Source organism: Osmia bicornis, chromosome 12, assembly GCF_907164935.1.
Source record: "Osmia bicornis bicornis chromosome 12, iOsmBic2.1, whole genome shotgun sequence".
Taxonomy (NCBI): Eukaryota; Metazoa; Arthropoda; class Insecta; order Hymenoptera; family Megachilidae; genus Osmia; species Osmia bicornis.
Window position 1 is genome coordinate 2,390,224 of NC_060227.1, and position 21,554 is coordinate 2,411,777.

Genomic DNA, 21,554 nt, shown 5'->3' on the forward strand with positions numbered 1-21,554 from the left:
TCACCGGCCAACTTCCGCGGCAGAACAATGGGAGCGCTTAACGCACCGGCGAAAGTCGTTAGTCAGTGTTATAACATTCCTCGTCGGTATGCGCGCCATGCTGGCCGAACGCGTTAATCTAATTTTCTGGGCATCGATTAATGCCGCTGCGAACATGGCCACGCGGATAAACGATCAAAAAATGGAAATCTAGTCGATGCGAAACGTTTTTCTCTACCATCGTCGAGGGTTTTTAAATACTTCAAAGCATCTTTGTGAAAAGTAATCAAAGGAGATGGCCATCTCCATACCCGTTTCACGATTTTGATACTCATGGGTTCATTTGAAAGGTATTATCGTCTAGTTTAACATATCCGGAAACTAGGATGCCGAAATCACGATTTCGACCACTCCCCATAAAGCCCCGTGTTAAAATGGTCAACTTTGGGCGCCATTTTGACCATGTTCCCATTAATCGATTTGGATAAAACTTGGTATAGATCATCTTGGCAGCCGATTCTATGGATTCCATAGGTTAAAAATTTGCCGGGACAATGGGGATCGACTAAGGTATGGAGATGACCATCTCCTTTCGAATGATGATCAGAATTTCATGGGAATCGAACGATCGATACACCATCTGCCGCGTTTCTTCGCTTTTCCAAATCATCTTCTTCGCGTAGAATCTCTAAAATGATGGAAACAAACATCCGCGCGGCAAGGAGCACCACAGGGGGTGTCAGCTTCCTGTTACGATCTTCTTCTTTCCACTTCTTGAATCGTGAACAAATTAGAGCTACCGAAAAGCGGTCCTTTTTCATGAATAGCGTGATTCATCATTAAGAAAAAAAAATTCTAAACACGTGTTCGCGTGTGGGTGATCTTGGAAGTGGTCCTGAAAGAAGCCGCGGGCGGTAGAAGAAGAAAAAAAAAAACAATGTCCCCGAAAATTGAGCGAAATTAGTGAAAATCCTTGTGGTTATATAGAAGCTGTCCGGGTCAGGGTCCAATTATACTATTCCCATTCACGTGGATCCTTCGGACTTGCCCTCTGGCCACGCCGTGTCTCGAAATCTCTTTTTAATGGTCGATTCTCGAATCCGTGTTCCATTCTCTTCACGACTCCGTCACATCCGGCACGATTTACGAGCAAATTAAAAGATCGACACGACCGACGACGCGTTCGTTAACGAGCGACCAGGCGATTCGATGTCGAACATCGGGAAGGTTGTACATGGTTTCGATCCTCGACGATCGATTCCTGTCTTTCAAGAACGACTTCATTTTCCGAGAAAGATTTTAAACAGTTTTTATTACGAACTGACAAATCCATTTTGAGTGTAGGTAATAGGAGAAAATCCATTAGACGTCGATTACATAGGGAAACGAACGTATCGAATGGAAAATGTTAGGTGGCGAAACGACGCGTTTAAAAAACCATTTGCGGTCCAACGGGTCTGTGATTTTAGTCGATAAATTAACGGGCCCTACTGTCGGTAATTACCTCGAATTCTCTGGCGAGCATTCTCCACTTTACCAATTTTCTCGATTACCGGCATGAAAAGCCCCTTAAGTGACCGCCTGTCCAAGCTAACCGGAAGGTTCTCTCTCGTCCGGCGACCCCTGCTTTATTATCCTCCATTTTCCCTGACGGAAGTTCAGACTTTATAATGTAAAAATAACATTCTCGATTGAAAATCCAGTGAAATTTTAAACCTTCACATAGGTGGAACAAAGGCAAGAACAATAGAAGAAAGGATATCAAGCGCTATAAATCCGTGAAAATCGAATTAACCGTACGCAATTAGGAATAACAAATGCGGCGGTGGGCGTTAATGAGCGTCACCGGAAGCGTGCGCGTACACGCGAAGAAGGGGAAGTCCGGGGAGAAGAGCGGGGTTCGCGTGCGACAGAAAGAGAAAGGGGGAGATAGAGAAAGCAAGAGAGTACCTCCTGCGGTTGGCTCTCAGCTTCCGGTTCGCTTGGGGGCTCACCGCGAAGGGGACAGAATGCACCGGTGGTGCAGCTCGCGATAAAATCGTCTAATTGTTTCGCTAAGCGTATGTGAATGTCCAACACGCGTTCGCTTGTTCCTTTCGTGCGTCACGTACAACGTATTTTTCCTCTGCCACGCCGCTTCTTTTTTACATTTTTTTTTTCCCGCCTTCCAAACCACCCCACCCTTCCCCTTCCTGGACAGAGGTTAACCCTTTGCCAACAAAAGAATCGTATCGCCAGCTACTGACCGACGCGAATGTAAATCGGCTACGGGAAATCAGTTTATGCTGATGTTTCTCGCACTCGCTGCCAGATGGAACGTTTGCAATAGCGACTTTCTCGCAAGTAGGGTAAAGTTGCTCAAATCGTACCCCTTAAGAAAAAGCTCGTATAAATGTTAGGATTTATCAAATAAAAAATTATATGTGTTATTCAAAATTTTTGTGAACAAATTCAATACTCTGAATGATTTTACATAAAATAAATTAAATATTTAAAAACTTGTAGTGGTACCACTTAGGAAACCTGTAAGCAACAATAATAATTAAAGCCTATTTTTTTGTTATTTCTGTATTCTTTTGTTAACTCCAGCGCATAGATCATGCACCCATGCTTTACATTTCAAGCATCGAATCATATTTTCCTCCCGGTCTTCTGCACAAATATTACGAAACCAATCAGAGTCAGTTTTATTGGTTTTCCTTTTTTTAATTTTTGATGTAGGTACTTTTTTGTTGACTACTGCTTTTCTTGTATATAGATACCGTTACATGCGCAGTTGTCGCAAAATTCAAAAGGTACGAATTAAGCAACTTTACCCTACCTCTTCAACTTCTAACAAACATGTTCTCTTTCTGTTTCAGGAGCGATTTCACGGAATGTCACGGACGAAGGGCTAATAGTGTTGCTAACTACGTTATACACGGTGGTTCGACCGGACCATACCCGCATGAGTGTCGTGACAACGGTGAGTCGTTTTCTGATAACATCGTTCCCTCGTGCCAACCGATCGCGCTTAGATTTTCGCTTAGATTGCTTTGGCTATTAGACGACGACCTTCGAGTCCTTTTCACCGTGTGATTGCTGTTTTATTTCGAACTGAATCAAGGACGACGCTTTCATGATTCTCCGTTCGAGAAAGCGTCCAGGTTACTTAACAAATTCAACGGAAATGTAGCACCGGTGCTCGATTCGAAAAGTAGATAGCGAAAATTTGCATGATCGAACGAGCAATTTCACCGTTATGACCATGAATTTGTGTTGATTGGAATTTTCTTCTAATTTATTCGTATTTTGTTGAAATTTGTTTGAAATACAATGGTTTAAGCTAGTGGTTGAATAAAGTAATAAAGTCTGTCTGGTGAGGATAAACTCGCGGCCAATTACGAGCGTCTCACGACGTTAGAATATAAAAGAGCGACACGCGGAAAGAGCGAATTGCTCGTCGACGAAAGCGCGACGCGACGCTTTGAATCCTAAATCGGTCGTCTGAAGCTTCGACGGCATTAAAATCGCGACCGCGAACAATCAACGCGTTTCCGACGCCTTTGAGGGAAACAGAGCTGTTAATATCGAGCCGCTTTGAGCTTGGAGATGCTCGTCGACATGAATTTTAAGCGAATTCCCGGCGACCTGCTGTCTCGCGGATGAACCGTTCCACCAATCGCGACAAACTAATTTTCTATTCAAAGTTTCAACACCTCTTTGTGTATATCCATCCCGAGTACATTCATTTTGTGCGAAGAAAATGGATAGAACCTTTTGACTTTTAACCTTAAAGGTTCGTGATAATGAACATTAATTTTATAATAATAATTTCTATTGAATATTCAGGGTCATTTCGCTCGGAGATCCTTGATGGCGCTTAGAAATCGTGTGAAAAGTTATCGCGTGACCCAGTCCCGGCCAATGATCGACTCATTAAGAACGAACAATGACGAAACTGACCCGTAACACAAGGACTACGTTAGATGATTTCGCAAGAAAGAAAGATTGAGCTAGCGTGATGCGGATCCGCCCAGACGACAGATACAGTCCGCAGAAAACTAACAAGGACCAGGAGCCATCGTGACGGGCTTTCATCGAGCGTCGATACCCTTCTCGCACCCTCCTGGTCCTTTCGTGACCGTGAAATTTCACTGAACATAATTTCCTCGAGTGTGAAACTATTTGCTTTCTCGGCGGGGCGCAGTCCGGCAACGATTTGCCGCGCGAAATCGCGTGACGCTTTTAAGGGATATAGCGAAATTGCCTTTGCCTTTCTGATTTTCTAATTGTTTCTTGCTCTCGCGTGACAGTCTCTGAACGTGTTTCTTTATTCTTTGGTTGACACAATTTATTTTAAGAAAAACGCAATGCCGCCGATGGAATATATTTAACGTAGTTCGATATGTTTTCTTATGCTTCTGTTTCTCGATAAGAATTTCTTTGTTATTGGCATATTTAATTTAAAAATCCGCCGTGCGTGCAACGATCGCGCCATCAGCTGTCCAAGGTTTCACACCTTTTAACGGCAGAAAAAGGATCTCTGGTGAAACGATCTCCATAATTCGTGCAAATAGAAGACGAACCGCGGCTCGGTTTCAATGATCGTAAACGAAACAATTCGCGAGTCATCCACGAAAGTGTCGGACATAGAATTTTTTGAACGCGTGATGCCAGGATCGCGTGACGAGGATCGAAAACAGTTGCGAGGAGAATCGCGTTGCGGTTTGTCCGTCATGTGTTTCGGAAGTTGGTCGTTCATTTTTATGTTTATTTATCCCCGATCTCTCCGGTTCGTTTGAATGGTCTAGCGAAGGAAATCTGGATGGTGCCCGAAGCGGGAGCGTGCGAGCGGATAGCAGCTGGTCGAGCGGGAGATCACGAAACGCAAAGTGCACGCGGCTGCATAATACGCGTGCGCAACATATGGAGAGGCGGTCAGGTTTGCTCGTGCAACAACAATTCGCGGTTTCTCGATTTTACGTCGAGATTAGCGGCCCACCATCCTTCCGTTGGACGTGCGTGAGCCTTTTTTCGTAGCTCGTGATCGCATTTCGAACAAAGATGCACCGATGCAAGCGGTGTTTTTTTCGACGCTCGTGCAGCCATGCATCTTTGTACCGTTTCGTTACGAGGCCTTTCGTTTCGAAATTTCAACAGATTTTATTTTTAATTCGGATCGCGATTCGCGGTGTAATGGAGGGACAAATTAATCGTAAGCGAACACTCGCGCCAAAGAGTTATCAATTCCGAATATATGACAGCGTGCGGTTATCAAACGGAAATCAGGCTACCCGGCGGAAGAGTTCGCGATCGACAAACGCGAAACCCGATAGCCTGATTTCCGGAAACCGACTCTGCGGACCACACCTTACGGGAATCGTCAGAACGTGACTAGTATGGGAACCGAGTTTGGTCAGTCATGATATTCATGGCCTGAGACCACCTCGGGGCCAACACGGCTGGCGACCCGATACCGAGCCAGTTATTTGATCCGAGGACTGGAGATTTGAATATTTCGGAAAGAGTGAGATTCATGTATATTTTATTCCCCGTTTCCCGAAGATGGTAGTACACGCGTGGCCGGACGATGCAGCATCAAAAGGATCTATCCGCGAGGTGAACTTTTGAAGATCTATCGATACCGTGTCGCTCGGGGAACGCCGATACCTTTCTCGAAAATTTCCTCTGGGCACCGGTCATCGCAAAAACGACCCTAATCAAATTTCAATCTTCCATTTTCTCGCTTATTCGTATTCTCTATAGAGTCACTCCGAAGCTTTGCATTTTCCTTCGCCTTTTTAAAGGCTTCCTCCAATTGTACAATTTTACCCTAGAATTCCAGCTTAGACTAATGCTCGAATGGAAATTTCCTTGCAACGTTCTCGTAAACGTGACTAATCGTTCCTCTGTCGTTCCTAAAATACGAAAACCGGAGCGACGATAAGATGGTAAACGTTTTGCATAAGTCGGGTTATCTAACGTCAGCCTACGACCGAGGAGGATCAATCATTTAGCTGGAACGAAAAGATACGAAACGGTTAGTCGATCTGTATGATCAACTGGTTTTGCTGGAAATGTAAATATCAATAACGACCGCGTTTCGTACGATTAAAAACGAAAGAAACAAATGAACCGTCAAAGTTTCGTTCCGCTCCATTAACAACGATAAACGTCAGAACGGTGAATTTAATGGCGATAGACGGTGGACGAGTGGCATTAACGAAATAACTAACCGCGACGTTTTGCGTGGACAATCAACGTCAGTCAGTCAGACTGGACGAACGACGGGTTCGAGGTAGACCGGAAGTCGAGCACCAGGCGAACGAGGTACATTCGATCGGGTACTCTTTCGAAAAGGGGTGGTTACCCTATCCGCCGACGACCAGCCTCGATTTACGAGCGGCTGGAAAGAGTTGAAAGCTCGTGATTTAGGGTATTTCGCGTTGATTCTCGGATTCATCGGCAGACGATGATGGTTTTTGAAAAGATTACATGGGAAAGGGTTAACGAGGATTTTAGAAGGGCAGACAGGTTTGTTGCCGATAGCAACGTTCACCCGTCACCACCCTCGTTCCAGCTCGTATCCAATATTCGACAGGGAGTCGGTGAGGTGTTACGGTAATACACGATCGAGGAATGCCATTTGCCGGTGCTTGATTTATGCATTACAGAATATAGAGACACGCGGTGTCCCCGTTGGGGATTCGAACACCGGTGCCGTGGAGCGAGCAACGTGAGTATTATTCAAAGTGTTGCTCATTTGGACACGTGGACAGAGGACGGAGTAAATCGGGCTTTGACCGTACTCAACGACACGTGACGACACGTGGCAACGCGTTTCGTGGCTCGCGCGTTACGACGCTCCTACTTTGGTACGGATGTTTACAAGCTGCTTGGAAATCTCGCTAAGAAACTCCGATTTTTCAAACGAAGAAAGGAAACGGTAAATAATCCCCTAACGCGAACGCGAGTCGTGTCTTTTATTGCACCCTGAAATTTTTCCTCGGACAGGAAAAGAGTTTTACGTTTGAAAAAAAAAATCCTGCCTCGAGAGGGAATTACCTTCGTCGCGGCTTTATAAAGCAGCGTATTACTCGAATAAAAGTGACTCTGCTGTCTTCGCTAGGAAATCCGAAATCAGCTCCGGCAAAGTTACTATTAGTTGGAAAAAGCGACTGGAATTTATTTAAAAAGCCAGACGAGCTTTTCAGACGATTCTTTACGAGCCATGCAACCGCTTCCATGGAACGGAGTTTCACGCGTCTCGAAAAGAATGGATCCGCGTAAAACCGTCCGAGGAGAGGGTGAATCAGGAGGACCGGAAGGACCACGATATCAAACCGTCTCGACTAGGGGGTTGTAAGAGACAATCTGGTAAAACGTTGACTTTAAAAACGAACGGGAAATCTAATCCATTTCGCGACTAGCTTTTACACGAGTGCTCTCGAGGTTAGTCAGCGTTAATGAGAATGCCTCGAAGCGAACTCGATCCACGAACGAATCGGTGCGGAATAGGAAACGATCGAGTTTACGATGGAACGCGGAAAAGAGTAGCTGCTGGACATTCCAGAGATTTTCTCTGACGGCTCCGTGCAACTCGACTCCTCCTCGTTACTCGACCGAATCGAATAACTCTTTCGTTTATTAAAACTGTGTCACCGACGAGTTTGCCTTCAAAGCCCTCTGCATCGACTTTATCCAGGTTCGCGGGTACAAAGTTTACCCGTTAATAAGTAATCTAGTTAGTAGAACCCTTTAGAAACTGAAATTATAGAACTCGGAATAAAATTCAAGTTTATCTCGACACCCTCGCGTCACGAGAGAAAAGGGTCAAACAAGTTGGCGAAAAGTTGATCGTAACCGAGTATTAATTTCTGCTATGCAGTCGAAGTTAATCGAATTTGACGTTCGGTCGAACTCGACGTAGCCGCGTTCTCAGAGGAACAATGAATTCTTGCCCCAGAGAATTTGCAAGCGGCACTCTAATCGCCGACACGAAAACCGCTGGCCAACCCCCTCGACAAAAGGCGTACTCGAGTTGCGCCATCAAATCGTTCGCTACCAGTTGCATGTTCGAGGACCTTTGAAAGAACGCTGCCACTCCAGCTTCATCGAATGAAAATCTTTCTCGATAGTGTATTTAACGGTCGAGTACCGGACGGATCCCTACGGGCGATCGTGTACCGGGTGATCGTAAAGCGTCGAGGAGAAGTGAAAAGTAATAATGAAAGTCAGACGGGATCTTTAGCGTTTCGTGGAAAATTGCTGGATTATGTGGCAGCGATTCCTCGAAATCGCATGAGGGAAGGAAATAAAGTGGAACGGAAGGAAACAATCGTACGCAATGAAAGTTGGCAATCGCATGTTTGCAAACGCGGCTCGATATGCTAATCCGTCGGTGGTTAACATTTTTATTCTTTCCAAGATAATTTTTTTTTTCTGTCCGTTTATAAGGCAACAATTTCGAAAGAGCACCCCGTACACTCTTCAAAGTCCACGGTCCTGTTTTTTTTATTCCACGTTGGCCATTTATGGGTGGCGTGCCACTTGACAGGACGCACGGCGTCACGGGGTAATCAAAGTGCCATTATCCATGGGAAATTGTAACCCTCCAATCTCTCTTTCTCACCCCTCCACCTTCTTGCCACGTATTCATACGAGCTATCGCGAATCAACTCCTCTCTCTTTCTCTGTCGCAGGGGTTGCGAGAAGCACCCCAACTTGACCTCTTCGTCGCGCTTATACTCGATACGGTGTATCGACGGGGTGGTCGTTACGTAAACCCCTGCCTCCCTCTTGTAACGCGCGTTACAAGGGAAGGGTCGACGAGTGGCACGCTGTCAAAGCGGAGTCAACCGCTGAAAAATGGCCGCGACTTGTCACGAAGGATTCGATGTAATCGTAACTCTCATCGGTCAACCCAGCCTTTTTCAATTTTAATTGTTTTCTGATACAAATGATCGATCGCGATTCCTCGCGTTTTTCCTACGAATTTTTATTGTGTCGAGTCAATTTTGTAACACGAAAGGTCAGGATTTGTTTTACCGATTGAAAATTTGATCGAGCAATCTATCTCTCGATTCTCTCGATTCAAGTCCAGTCTTTTCATCAGCTGAAAATCCATTTTACTCATAGACGTATTACTCCGTCGAGGAGGCTCTCGAAGCAAGTCTGCGCTGGAAAAAGCGAAGGGGATCGCACCCTCGAAACGTAACCGATGCGAGTGTCGATTTCTCGATGCTCGTGGGATCGGCGTTTCAGTCGTTCACTTGGCAGTCCGCTCGAAGAAAAGGTGCGCTCGCGAAGAAAATTTTAAGGACTCGACTTCCGAAACACTGGACACGTTATTGTATCCCTAGTGGGAAGCCAGGGGGACGAAGGGAGTTGGGAAAGAAACTTGAAACGTGTGATCGAAGGTTAATGCGATCGGCTAGTGAAATGGAAACGAGTGCTACACTGGCCACCATGGAAACACTTGTCTCGCAAGTGTCGCGAAAATACGAGTCTCGTATTCGAAGGGTCGTAAGTGACATCTTATCGAGGCTACCGATCGTGAAATTGTAATTGTACAAATTAAACGAAGTTTCCGAATGATCACTTTACCGTGAGAAAATTCTAACATGGATTTAACAAATAAAGTGATAAAAAGTAAAAGTTTGGAAACACAGACTCGAGAGGACGGAGAGAAAGTAGTAATCTGCCGGAGACAGTTTGCCCTCGAGCCAATCAGCCACCCTTAAGCTATTATCCGTCCGTACGATTACGCGAGCGGTGCAAAGCTGAGCAGAAAATCAGACTTCGATAATCGATGCCCGGCTCGGTTGGCTTGCTGTTAACCCCTTGATATTTAACCCCGTAATTAGCGCGATGTCAACCACGGACTCGACGAATCCCCCGAGCGTCCAAGAGAGACCACTTGATTTCCGTGGTTTTACCCGCACGCAGACGTATTGGTTGCTTTCGTTGGTGGTGCGAAAGATTCGTATAGGGGGTGGAGATACGCGTTATGATAGAACGAACCGATTCTCGCAGCCTCTCGCCTGCGAACCCCTCCGTTGGGGGTTGTTTCCGTGGTAGCGTGATTTTCTGATTAGCACCGGGTCGACTGGCTGCGGTTAACCGTTGTTAGGTTGCCGCTCGATTGGTATGCATGGGCTGGGATTCGTGCCCACGGTACAACCCCTGAACCACGACCGTGCCTTCTCTCTTCTCCTACACGCCATCCACCACCCGTTGCATCGACGATTACTTCCCTACCTCTCCTGGACCAAGCAACACAATTTTTTTTTTTTTTTTACCATTCGAAAACCCAGCCCGTCTGCACCATCGCAATTTCAACATTTTTTTATTCGATATAATCGTATGATTAAAGATGTAATTCGTGGCATAGAAGAATTTAAAGGCAGCTTAAAAGATCCCTTTTGCGGGATGAAATGGTTACGAGAGGATTGGGAGTAAAGGAAAAACGGAGGACCATCCGAAGCACTCGTTTGTCCGCGCTTACCTCCTCTTTTAAGGTTCTTGTAGCGTCCCGGAAGTACGAAATCTAATTTAACCTCCCGCCCGATCGCGTCGCTTTTCCCTGCCTCGAAATTCCCTCGCGTTGGCCTCGCATCGAAGTAAAAATGTCCACGATTCGAGAACCCCGTCGAATCACCTGGGACTAAAAACCATGTAGTGCTTGATTATTTCCCCGAAAAGGGTGACCAGCAACGTTTGAGATTGCTTTTAAAAATTCCTTGCCTCGCTTCTTACGAAACGCGGATATATTTTTCTACCAGTTACAGGGAGCATAACGTTTACTCGTTATCGGAGTTTTTGCTGATTCCGATGGAAATTCGGCATCGACGTGGATAAAAACGCGCGTCTTCGGGCGATGCGTTGGTCGAGAGGGAAAAAAGGGAAAGCACGGGGCAGGCGTACGTCGAGAAAAGTTTTCGCCAAACCGGATACAAGGAAGTTCCACCGTATTCGCGTATCCGGCGCCATAAATCTTAGCCTCTTCCCGCCTTCTCCTGCCTGCTGGCCAAGTCACCCTGTCCGACGAATAAATTTCTCAACCAGCCCTTTCCAACTCACCATCGGTCGATTCCAATTCGATTTCCAATACGAGAAATTGCATAAAAGTTCCATCGTGATCTTTTGGTACATTCTGTTTTACCGACTGATCTATATTTTGAAATTTTTCTATTCAACAATTCCACGATATTAAATTATTAGCGTCTTCTCATTATAATTATTGGTACAAAAGAAATGATTTTAAGTAAGAAAATTTATGAATATTTTTGCTTCTGTTGGTAAAACAGATATAGATCTTCGTTTCTGCAGTACCGACAGATTGTTCCATTGATAATTTCCTGTAGTTGTTTGAAATATGAAAACGTTATACTCCCTCGATAATCCTGGAAAGCTTCGATTCGCTTATTCTATGGACAAGAATTTATGAGCTATCCATGACGGGGTTGCTTCGGCGCGTTAAGAGGATCGTATAATAAGATAATTAACGGGGAGTTGACAAATTGAATCGATAGCGAATGTATTCTTTTGATCGCGGCTATAGTCGGGCTGACTTTCGTCATAAATATTTCATGGCTACCGACGTCCCTGTATCCATGGAAAATCGAAGAACGTTCAACGATCCATCCCCCTCTGGCACCGTGCGAGACACACCCTCGAGAAATTTTCACGCAGAAAGCATGAAAAACCGATAATCTTCCATCGATCAGTATCAGAGGATGTAAAGAAGCGTTTCTCGGAAATGGAAATGCCGCTTTCAGTGAAAAAAGAAGGAAGAATCACGCGCGGAATGACGAAGAGGATGATCCGGATTGGATAAAGGAAAATTTCGTATTAAAAATATTAATTTCTTCTAATGCCCTGATCGATGTTCTGAAAATATCTGTAGACGCTCGGTTTGTCTGAAGGAAAAGGGTACGGCGTTAAGAGTTAGATAAGCGGGCCTACAGGAAGCCATTAAACCGTGGAACAGGGTGAAAGGAAGGAGGATGATATCAGAGCGATCCGGCGATTGGCTGCGATGCAATTTCGCATGGTACGCCGGCGGCACGTTGGCCGAAGGTGTTAAATTCACTGGATGTACGTCGGACGAGCCATTCTGGGGTAGCCGACAAATCCGATCGTATTTTCATCGACGCCAAATTGGCAATATCCTCGCCGGTGACGATTCCTGAATTATGCATCAGCCTCGGGGACAGTCGCTTCGAAGTTTATCCATCCCGCTCGTTTCCATCCGCAGCTCTGCCAGTTCCACCCGTTCGACTCTCTTCACCGGGGCGAGTTTTCTGCCCTCGTAGCTCTACCACCCTCGCAAAACCATCCTCTCCCGATCACGCTCTACGCCACCCTCTGCTTCCTTGTCTTCTCTTCTCTTCCTCCCTCCTTCTATCTATCTACCCATCCTTCAGACCCTTTCTCCAATGGGAAACGTCACTTATTGGTCGAACGAAAGGCAGGAAAAAGAGAGGACACCCTCGAATCCGACCAATCGCGGTGAACGTCCGTGATAATACTCGCGATATCTGCCCTGGTACAGACCGATGCAAAAGTAACCCTTGCTCAAGGGACGTCGCAAGAGTAATCGAGAACAACCCACTGCATTCACGGATGTCCAATCGAGCTCACTCTGAATATATTTTCTTTTTATAGAGGGTATTTCAAAATAGGAGAATTAAGATTCATTCCCATAAGAGAATTCCAGGAAAGGACAGTAATAAGAGTGATCCGTCGATTAGACGTTTCCGTGAACGAGCGAGGAGGGTAACGAAGCGTTGCGAATGGAGGAAAAAGTGAAATCCGTGGAGGATAATCGAATGGAGCGTTTGGAAACGGCCCTTAAGCCTTTATGAGAGGGGACAGACAATAGAAGGTAAAAGTAAAGCGTCGTTCTTGGAACGGAGGGCTCTGCTCACCCCAATAATAAAATGATAAGAACCCCACAGCCCGTTCGCCCTGCTACACCGTTTCCCACCCCCTTAACCCTCTGTACCGTTTCCTTCGACCGGAGCTGCCTCGTATATAAATGTCGATATTATTGTAACGAAGCGCTTTCGATTGCGATTTCTCCTTCCGCGACTTCTCTATTGCTCAGGCACGAACGCTCGCAAATTCGTCGAATCAACTTCCGGATTGATGGTTTCCGGATCGCGCGCATGCCAGAAAGAGCGACGACCTTACGAAATTGTTTCGATTTAGCTTTTTCTTTTAGGTAATTCGTTTAATAAACAATCGTTGAGACGTAAGCGATGCATGTGTAAAAGATTTATTCAATTTCGTCGACGGAATTCTCGTCTCGCTATGGTTGTACAAAAGAATTTTTCAAATTGAGCCTCGATGATGGTGCGTATTTCCCGAGCTAATTTTCCATGCTGCAGAAACGCAGAAAGGGATCGACAGTTTTCCATTCGCGAAGTCTACTCGAATTTAGTACTTGGACTCTTAGAGAAATAAAAAAAATTAATCAAATGTATATCGAGCGTCGCGTGTCCGATGAGGCTCGTTCGTGATTCTGAAAAACAGAGCTTCCCCCGACACGGTGCCGCGTTCTGTCACGGCTTTTCACCTTCTTCAGGATCCTCGAGGATGTACGTGATGAGACTCGACGAATTTAAGACGAAAGCACCGCGTCAGACACGCGACAAAGAATACACACGAACAGTCGATTCCTCCACCCTTTTGCGTTTCGTTCTTCAGATCCTTCGAATCAGTTCGAAAATGAAGAAGCAATAGAATTTTTTAATCGTCGAACGAACAGCTGGCAGACGAGTCGACCGAAAATCATTAAACCACCACTGGATCCAGGAGACCGAATATCATTATCTGATTAGACTTCGCTGAAAACTGAAATCCTCTCTGCGATTGGTTCGTTCCGTACCCAAGCCTCCTCTTCTATCGTGCCCTGAAGAGTTCATGAAAAACATATTATGGAAATATGGAAACTTAAAAGTCCTAAAAATTGTACCAACCTTCAAGGTTTCTTCTTCTTTTTCTTCTCCGATCTCCTGGGATTGCAAGGTTTTTGCCTCTTGCAATCCTGTTTATCCTGGGGACAGTAGTGAGCCTCCAATGGACAGACATACTTTTCTCTAACGTTACACGGTTTCACAGGCTTCGATTGTTCCTTTTTCTCTTTCTTCGTATCGTAACAAGGACACGGACCAGGATGCATTTTCGGGGGTGGTGGACAAGGACAAAGTACTACAGGTTTCGTAGGTGGCTTAGGAAGAGGAAGAGGCGGGCAAATCTCCTTCGGTTTCGCTAAAGTTCGAACTTCCACGCAGGGCTCCTGCTCAGGTGGTTCTGGACATGGTTTCGGTGGGGCAAACTTCGGCGCGGGACACTTTGCCGGTCCATACTCCATCTTCGCTGGTTTGGTGAACTGAGGGATATGACACTTTCCAATTGGTACACACGTCTGTACGCAATCTTCCTTCTTCTTCTTCTTCTTCTTTTTCTTCTTCCATTTCTTTTTCTGCATTTTCTTCGATTGATCGCTGCACTTTTGCCTCTTCTTGCCACAGTCATCCCTCCTGCAGGATTTCGCGCAGGTTTTCGTGTTTTCATCGTGGCATATCTCTCCCACGTTCTCGCAACTGGACTTGTCCGATTTCTTCAACAGCATCGTAGATACGTGCAGCTTTCTATATTGATATCTTAGAGGAAGAAATCTAGAGATCGCCTGATACGTAGACATCTTTCTTTTCTTTGGCTTCCTTTTGGGACACTTCGGACAGGATGGAACATCGTCTGGGCATTTAGTCGGCTTTGCTGCTTTCTTGCAAGGTGGACAGGGTTTAGGGCAAGGACACGGAGGTGGTGGTTTGGGACAGGGACAAGGGCAGCAGGGTGGTGGCGGCGGACAGGGTGGAGGCTCGGGACATTCCGCGCAAGGTGGACAAGGTGGGCAGGCTCTTGGTGCAGGCGGAGGTGGGCAAGGTAGAGGTTTGGGACAGGGGATCGGCGGAGGGCAAGGTGGACAAGGTGGCGGTGGTGGGCAACAGGGCGGCGGACAAGGTAACGGGCAAGGACAGGGTTCGCAAGGCGGTGGTGGTGGACATTCCTTTTGCGGTGGACACTCGGGACACTTTGGAGCTCTCGGACACTTGGGCAGGGGCGGTGCAGGAGGCGGTGGACAGGGTGGAGGGCACCTGGGTGGTTTAGGTATCTTCGGCGGAGGTGGAGGTGGCGGTGGGGCTGGAATCTTTGGAGGTCTTGGAAGTCTCGGCAGCTTCGGTGGCGGAGGACACTTTCGGTAGCATATTTTTGGCGGTGGAGGCTTCTCCGGTGGTTTCGGACACGGAGTGGGACACGGTGGTGGACAAGGTGGTCGAGGACGGTCGGGACACTTGGGGTTCACTGGTCGTCGACGACAGCAAGGTGGTGCCGGTGGGATACACTTTTCCATTGGAGGGCAGGGTTTCTGACGCTCGCTTGGCTGTCTGCATGGTCCTCTCCTTTGATTACTCGAACCTGGCGACTTTGGCGGACGCGTCGAGGGTGGCTTCTTCTTACCTTTACCCATCAGATTGGAGGTCGTTTGAAGAAACCTCGTTTGTTCTTGCTTTATGTAGTTGGTCAGTTCGTTCGATAACCAGACCACATTAGACCTGGTGCTGAAGTTTCTATCAGAGACGAGTCCTGGGTTATAAAATCTCGACGAACACGCCCAATTCCAAGTGTTTCCTGAATAATTTCCAAAAGATGATCCCAAACAGTATTGGCTCCTTGCTCGAAGGCAGTTCCTAAGCGTCGCCTTCGAAAATCTCAGAAGGTTTCCCAAAGATTCCGTTCTGTCTTCGTGTTTGGCCTACGACGAAGACAATAGAGACGTTTGATCGATGTTTTAATCTTTCTAGTCTGGTACGCCGCTATCTCCACGTACCCTCTGTCTCTCGACCGGACGACAACGTTTAACAACATTTTCTCGTCTTGCACGGTTTCTTGGGCGGACACTTTACGCAGAACGGCTTCTTTTCCGGCTTCGGTTTCGGGGGATAACCCGGTGGCCCCATGGGCGTACAGGGACCCTTTGGCGGATGACAAGGACTCTTGTCCGGCCAATTCGGCGGATCCTCGCCGCAGTCTGGTTCGCCCAAACGTAGCTCCCTCTGTCTCACACCCTGGATATACATCAGACGACGATGCTTTATATCGTGCTCTTTCTCGCCTTTGTCCTCCTAGCCCACCTCCCTCCTACACCGACGTATTTCGACCACGCTCGAGAAAATGAGGCAAGAAAGGTATTAGCCTGTCCAATAAGTTCGTGCCTTTTGTCGTTTCGTGAATGCGAGGCAAGAAATGAAAAGAAAAGAAAATGATCACCAACTTATTGGACAATCTAACGGTCCTCTTCAACACCTTGCAAGACGAAACCCGCGACGAAATCGTGTCCACGATCTTCTTTCGTGGAAGTGTTTGGTGGCTGATGTATCTTTGGGGGGGACGATTTTAAACGAGTTCAGAGGTTACGAATAATCCTTAAGACTTTAGACGAAACGTGTCGCGTTAACTGTTCGACGCTTTACTCCAAATCCTCTTCGTGGTACGGTCTTCCGCCGGGCATATCCGTAAATTGGTTACTATCTCCGCCGTAGTCTTCTTCGAACTCGTCGCCTTGTGGGAAATAATCGTCGTTTCGCGTTCTGTCGCCGTTGGTCGCGAGGATACCGCCGTTCCTCGCGACGAACCTTGACATCCAATCGGTCGTTTGATCGATCGTCGACGGGATCATGGATCCTTCGGAGCTCGAGGTCATCGACAAAGGGCCCCTGTTCCTTTGCTTCTTAGCTACCTTCATTTCGAGCGGACCAGTGTTCGTCCTCTGCGGGGAGAGAGGATGATCCGATATTTTCGATCGTTTTTCTATACGTGTATGTGTGTGTGCTATTTTTTTTATTTTGTTTTTTGTTAGAACGGTTTGTTGTTTATTTTTTTTGCTTAACGTTCGGCTCGTATCGTCACGGTTATCATTTCTTTTTTTTTTTTTTTTTTATTATTTTGAGATGAGGAAGAGGCAGAAGGGAGGTGGAGCCATAGCGACGAGTCTCGTGATTAATTGTTTTTAAGACTCGTGGACGAGTCTCGGTCTCGCGTGATGCTCGATCATCGTCATCGAGTATTTCGCGAACGATTCGATAATATGCCTTCATTTGGCAGCCGAGTTATCTGAATGGAAAATAATTTGTGCAACTTACTTCGAAAACCTTATCATTCTGATGTTGGTGCCTGTTCAGGGACCCCGATGTTGGCTGCAGCTGCAATTGAAACCAACAGACTCGCATTGTTTTTCGTTTTCTTTTTATGTTTGAAAGAGGATATTAAGACGCAAAAAATACGTTCGCTTATTATTTACAGTGGCTGATCAAATTATTAGAGTCATAATACAAAGCAATTGAATTGCCTAGAAATTCTTCGGACTTCAACCCCATCGAAAATTTGTGGAAATATTTATTATTAGTAATAAATATCAATTGATTGAACGTTTGATAGAAGTATGGGCTAAGAATAAAGCAATCAAAATGAATTCTTTAAAATGCATCGAAAGACTTTTTTGTATATTAATAGTGGAGAATTATTGATCAAAAGTTACACAATATAAAAACCTTAAAATTGTGGCTCTATTTCTACAGAAACACGAAAAACCTATTTTTCATATCATAGCTCTAATAATTTGATCACCCATTGTAATATCTGATCCTTAAAGTGTTAAAAAATAATTGACCTATTATTAAAACGTCATTTCGTTTGGAGGAACAAGATTGTACTTTATTTTAAATAATATTATTTCAATTGGACAAGACGTTACAAAAATTTCAATTTTATAAATAGCTACAATTTTTTACTTATTCCTACCATTTTCATTTGCTTCAATGATTTTTCATTGCTCCAGTGAAACACATTTATTGACGCAACAGGTTTCACTCGCACTACACAAAATTTCCCATTCCATTTTATCAATTCAAACGAGTGGACACAAAAGTTACGGGAAAACGGCGGAATCTAATTATCCCCATAAGTTTCATTCATGAAACAATTCGGGGACAAAGGTACTTCACCCGCAACCCTCGATCTTTCGAGGTGTCGTTTGAAATTTAAATTGAAGCAACAGTAGAAAACTTTCGATTTCCATCCGATTTTCCACCACTCGTTGAGCAGCCAGGTGCTCGAACCACTGGAGGGCACTTTTCACTTTCAGCCTGTTTCTTCTTTCCTTTCTTCATCATCGCTTTCTTCGGTCCAGCATCGACATCCTTCTTTTTAGTAACCTCGCTAGAAGTGCTTTCTTTCCTTTCTGCAGCCTTCTTTGTCTTCTTACACGGCGACTCCTTAGTGTCATCCTTCCTAAACTTGCTGCAAGGGTCCTCCTTGCTGACCTCCTTGCAAGATTTTCCATAAAGATCCTCATTCCACAGTTTCTTGCATGGATCCTTGTCATCCTTCTTAGACTTGCTGACCTCCTTGCAAGATTTTCCATAAAGATCCTCATTCCACAGTTTCTTGCATGGATCGCCCCCCTCTTCTCGTTTGGACGATTTTCCACATGTGTCCTGTTGCCTGTACTTCTTGCAAGGATCCTTATCCTGTTTCTTACAAGAATCCTTATCCCGTTTCTTACACGAAGTTCTCTTCTGGGTCTTACAAGGTTCAGCATCTCCTGAACCACACTTCTTCGAACCTCGATCCTGATCGCTTCGTTTACACGTCACCTGTTTTTGTTGGGAACATTCGTTCTTGCACTTTTTACGAGAACTACTCTTTTTGCAGATATCATCTTGTGGTTGTTTTTTCTCGCAGCATTTGCGAATTTTGTTCTTCAGCCAGGAGCCGGAGTCCTTGGAATCCTTGCAAGAGAAAAGGATCGAAAAAGGGGGAGCTTCCTCTACTGCGAATAAAGAATCGAGGTTGTAGGAGGTCAGACTCGAAGAGGATCCTGCTTTACGTCTGTTGGTCCTTAAGTTCTCCAGGAACTCTGCGATCCTGGAGGATACTTTCATTGGCTGTGGTTGATCGTTCGAGTCGCTGTTTATTTCCGACTCTTCCATCGATTCCTCGATGCTAGACGCACTTATGTCTTCCGTTACTTCGAGGTTTGATCCTTGAGATTTGGAATCATTGATGCTATCATTGATGCTCAGAGAATTGGAACTTGTTTTCTGTGTATGCGGAGTGAAATCACTGATAGAGGTAGAAGCGTTCAGCTTCTCTATTTGATGAAGTTGTTTAGAATAATTCTCATCCTGAACACAGTTGATTTTATTGATCTTGCTGCTTCCGGATTTGATATTCTGAACATCGTTAGCGGTGTCTTCGGGTTTCACATCGAAAAACTTGTAGAAGAACCATGATAGGGATCTTCTTCTCTGTTGAACCAACCCGTACAACATTTTCGGTTTCTTGTCAGAGAGAATGGCTGGAATGGTCCAATTTTTTGACTTCGTACTACTGGAATATGTATTCTTTATTTTCGGCTCAGTTTTCTTTGCTCGAATCCTCTTGTTATCGATCTTTGATGCTGTCAAGAGTCGATGATGATCGACATTTGCTGTAATCCCTTTCTCAACGTGTTTACCTATCATTTTATTAATCTTTTCACCAATTTCGCTTTTTCTCTTCTTCGAAGAACATCTTTTATCGACAATCTCGGTGATGAAACTGTTCTTCGCTGTTGAAACTGTTCTCTCTTTGCTGGAGGTAACGATACTGGAAACTGGTCTGATAAAATGTGACTCTTGTTCCATGTTTCTATTTATTGGAAACTTTTCATCGTATAGAAAAGCGACATTCGAATACTGTCGTCGTGCGTAAGACGAGGTTGGGATTTTAGAATGATCCTTCGATAGATGGTTTATGAAATCTGGGAACTGTCTACGAAGTTCGGAAACGATCCGGCTATTGGGCCGGAAGTTATCAGGTCCCATTTCACCGAGAACTCGAGGACCTCGTTGATTCATAGCGTACGCGTTCTTGAGCCCCTGAGAACAGACGGAGAGACGATTTCAAGGTGAACGATCGGTTTTTCCAAAGGAGGAGGAGATAGAGGAAATAAGAGTGATTTTAAAGGGTACATTTTCATGGAAGTTTTGGAGGCTTTAAGAGTGCTCGAAGCCTGTCCATCGTCTCTCGTCGTAAATTTCTCGAGGAACAAGGGGCATTATCGTTAAAAATCTTAATGAAACGTTGAAAAATTCTATCGATATTCGTTTAACCCTTTGCGAACGGATGCTTGTTAGCTTTTTGTGGAACAATTAAACTCGAATGTGCCAGTCTGTCACTCGAAATGCAAATCTTCTAAATATAAAAAGCATATTCTCATCCCTATCCTCCTCCTCATCCTATTATCGTCATCGACTAGGCACTCTGTCACGTATTACTTTATCAAACACGCTATTTCCAGACGATTGGAATCAATAAAATATCGAATTCAGAGCAAAGAATTAAACGACCGCACACATGACTCTAAATTATGTCAGTCATCGTGTTATTTCGCGATTTTAATTCTTTAAATAATGCAAATTTCTTACCTGCGATCCCATTCTGTCGGTTTTCATTATTTGCTCTGCTGCACTCTCTTCGGCGAGGGGTAGACGACGTAGGTTTTCAATTAGTTCTTGGGTTTCAATCTATTTACGCGAAACATATTTTTATTTAATTATAATTACACTTGTGACCAGAAGTTTGGATAATTCTTACCGGTTCGATGTTGCCTCTACTCGATTGTGATGTTTCCAACATCGAAAACAGCGTCGATTTCTAATTAAAGCGATCGCGTTTAAGTAGCAGCTCATTTCCAAATTATCTGGGAAAATTCTTACCTCGGAATTAATCGGTTCACCGATGTTCAGATTATGCAGGCGGTTCGGTATCGATGTAAATCTTTTATTCAACGAAGCCACGTCGTACAACGCGAGGACATCGAGTTTCGAGGTTTGCTTCAGCATCTGCGACAAGGATCGGCTGATTCCGCCTGTGCCTCCAATCATCGCCAGCTATACGAATTTTGTTAACAAGAAAGAGAGAAATTATCTGTCAATTAAGAAGGACGAGTCGGATGGATCGGATCGTATCCGAAAAAATTGTGCACCTTGTTTTCATCACCAACGTGATACTTCCGCTGACTGATGGTCTTCACGATTGATTTAGCGGCCCGGGAAAACATTGTTAATCCTGTCGGTGAATTACTAGAAATTTTTGTAACGCCTTCATCGAGCGCACGACATGTCCAAAATATGGCAACTAACGGTCTCGGTTGTCAAGTGCAACGAATTTTGCAATTGTTTTTCCGCGGAATCGAATCGGAAAGTGTGCCTTGCATGCGGGGAAATGAAAATCGCTTTTTCATTTGATATCATCCCTCGCTTTTTTAAGATCATACCATTAACGTCCTCTAGCAGCGAACGATGGAATTATCGATACCTTCAGAGGTCATTTTACCATCTTTGGAACATTACGTGTTACCACAGGCGAGTTGCAAGGTAGATTTACCATAAAATGGAAGATTAGCCTCATACTATTTTCATGTCACACCCTGCTATACCAACTACAATCGGTATCCTGTCGCGCCTTGTTTAATGGTA

At 45.1% G+C, this 21,554-nt stretch overlaps 1 protein-coding gene across 2 annotated transcripts in view; it reads left to right on the forward strand.

The window, feature by feature from the left end:
- Nucleotides 1–21,554, forward strand: part of LOC114873201 (phosrestin-2-like) — a 111,833-nt gene that overhangs the window by 64,173 nt on the left and 26,106 nt on the right. For both annotated transcript variants that reach the window (XM_046288082.1, XM_046288081.1), the window contains one exon: nt 2,841–2,944. In XM_046288082.1, the coding sequence (XP_046144038.1) occupies nt 2,927–2,944 (18 nt within the window). In that variant the 5' untranslated portion in view covers nt 2,841–2,926. The remainder of the gene's footprint in view (nt 1–2,840; nt 2,945–21,554) is intronic.